General features: G+C 66.8%; 1 protein-coding gene across 1 annotated transcript in view; it reads left to right on the top strand.

The window, feature by feature from the left end:
* The window catches only part of LOC105002414 (cytochrome P450 2W1-like), a gene marked incomplete at its 3' end in the record, with an annotated part of 7,299 nt that extends 5,297 nt beyond the window's left edge, over positions 1 to 2,002 (top strand). The window contains exons 7-9 of the mRNA XM_010859018.1: positions 95 to 303; positions 371 to 528; positions 1,896 to 2,002. Of these exons, the coding sequence (XP_010857320.1) occupies positions 95 to 303; positions 371 to 528; positions 1,896 to 2,002 (474 nt within the window). The remainder of the gene's footprint in view (positions 1 to 94; positions 304 to 370; positions 529 to 1,895) is intronic.
* Between the last annotated feature and the right edge of the window lie 4 nt (positions 2,003 to 2,006).

Genomic DNA, 2,006 nt, shown 5'->3' with positions numbered 1-2,006 from the left:
CCGCCTGGCAGGCCCAGAGCAACGGAGGCAGGGCACACCGACAGGCAGGCCTGGCCAGGCAGCTGGAGGTGGGGGCTGGGGTCTTGGGGGGCCTGAGGGTCCGCCGGGACCCTGCCCCAGGGCCGCTCACCGTCGGGCATGTGCGGCCCGCAGGCGTCTTCTTCTCCTCAGGCCCACGCTGGCGGGCCGCCCGCCACCTCACCGTACGTGCCCTCCACGGCCTGGGTGTGGGGAGGGCGCCCGTGGCCAACAAGGTCTTGCAGGAGCTGAGGTGCCTCACGGCGCAGCTGGACAGCTACGAAGGTGAGTGGGGGCCTGGGCGCCTCTGCCCCGCGCGTCCCGCAGCCCTGAAGCCGCTCTCCACCCGCAGGCCGGCCCTTCCCGCTGGCCCTGCTCCGCTGGGCTCCCTCCAACATCACCTTCACGCTCCTCTTCGGCCAGCGGTTCGACTACCGGGATCCTGTGTTCCTGTCCCTGCTGGGCCTCGTCGATGAGGTCATGGTCCTCCTGGGGAAGCCGAGTGTGCAGGTGAGAGGTCGATGTTCTGCCCTGGGGGGGTGCAGGGAGCGAGGTGGCGGCAAGGAGAGGCTCCAAGCTTCACCGGCCACGTGACTCCAGGCCAGTGTCCTGCACTCCTGGAAACCAGGGGAGCCGAGGGCAGCGGTCCCCACCTGCCCACCGTCAAATCAGTAATAGACGCATTGCTCACCAGTGCGGGGCGGGGGCGGCGGCCCTGGGCGGTTCCTCTTGGAAATGGGGCTTGGTTCCCCCAAGTCCCTGAACCTCCTCCAGGGTCAGGAATCGTGAGGACCGGCTCTGATTTCCAAACCCCACGACTGCGTGCATCTCGTTTTTCCCCAGAACTTAAAAATAAAGGAAGTCGGGCGCGCAGTGGTGTCCGACTCTGTGCGATCTCACGGACTGTAGCCCGCCTGGTCCTCTGTCCGTGGAATTCTCCAGGCAAGAATACTGGAGTGGGTGCCGTTCCCTTGTCCAGGGGATCTTCCTGACCCAGGGATAGAACCCGGGTCACCTGCATTGCAGGCGGATTCCTCACCAACTGAGCCACTAACTTAAAGCGTTCCTAATTTGTAGGCACCATGACTGGTTTTAACTCGTAACTTGCTCGGGCACGCGTGCCCGGGTGGGGGCGGGGCACGTGTGTCTGGTGGCATGGGGCTCACGCGTACTTTCCAGCCCCATCTCTCCAGGACCTGAGGCCCTGGGCGTGGGGTGGAGGCTGCTGGCTTCGGTCCTGATCCTAGTCACCCGCCGAGGCTGGCGGAACCTCAGACTCAGGAACATTGGACTTCCTGCCGAAAGTACCCTGGCCGAGTCCCACCAGGGGGCCCCAGCAGGCCCGAGGCTGGAGGGTCAGGGGCTCCAAGGAGACAGAATGTCCCGTGGCCTCCCATACCTGCACCCTGAGCGATGGCCAGGTCCGGGGGGACAGCGTGTGCAGAGGGCAGCTGACAACCGTGCCAGTCAGGCTGTGCTGTGACCCCCGGCTCACGGCGTCCTGAGCTGAAGCTTTAAGTTGGCAATTTCCCTTTTTTCGCCCCCGAATAACTCAGCGAAGTTAGTGACTTCCAAGGCAGCGGCCAGCCCTGCCTCCCTCTCCCCCTCTCTGGGGGGTGTGGAGGGGGGGTCACGGTGACAGCCGCCTGCTGTGACTTGCAAGGACCCCGGGTGTGTTACCTGTCAGTTGGCCCCTCCTCCGCGCACCCAGGTGGAGGCTTTCCTCCGCGCCCAAGGGCTGCCGGTCCCACGGGGAGGGAGAGGGAGGGTGGCACCTCTGCCAGGAGCCTGGGGCGCTGCCGGTCCGCACAGGTGGCCTCACCTCCGGGCGGATGGCCCGCCCTCAGCCCTCACCACGCGGCCCTGCCCGCCCCCAGCTCTTCAACCTCTACCCGCGGCTCGGGGCCCTCCTCCAGCTGCACCGGCCGGTCCTGCGCAAGATCGAGGAGGGGCGGGCCATCCCGAGGGCGCTCCTGGAGGGGGGGCGG

Source organism: Bison bison, unplaced genomic scaffold (genome assembly GCF_000754665.1).
Source record: "Bison bison bison isolate TAMUID 2011002044 unplaced genomic scaffold, Bison_UMD1.0 scf7180017855733, whole genome shotgun sequence".
NCBI lineage: Eukaryota > Metazoa > Chordata > Mammalia > Artiodactyla > Bovidae > Bison > Bison bison.
Note: the sequence above shows the minus strand (reverse complement) of the source record. Positions and strands in the feature narration are given on the sequence as shown.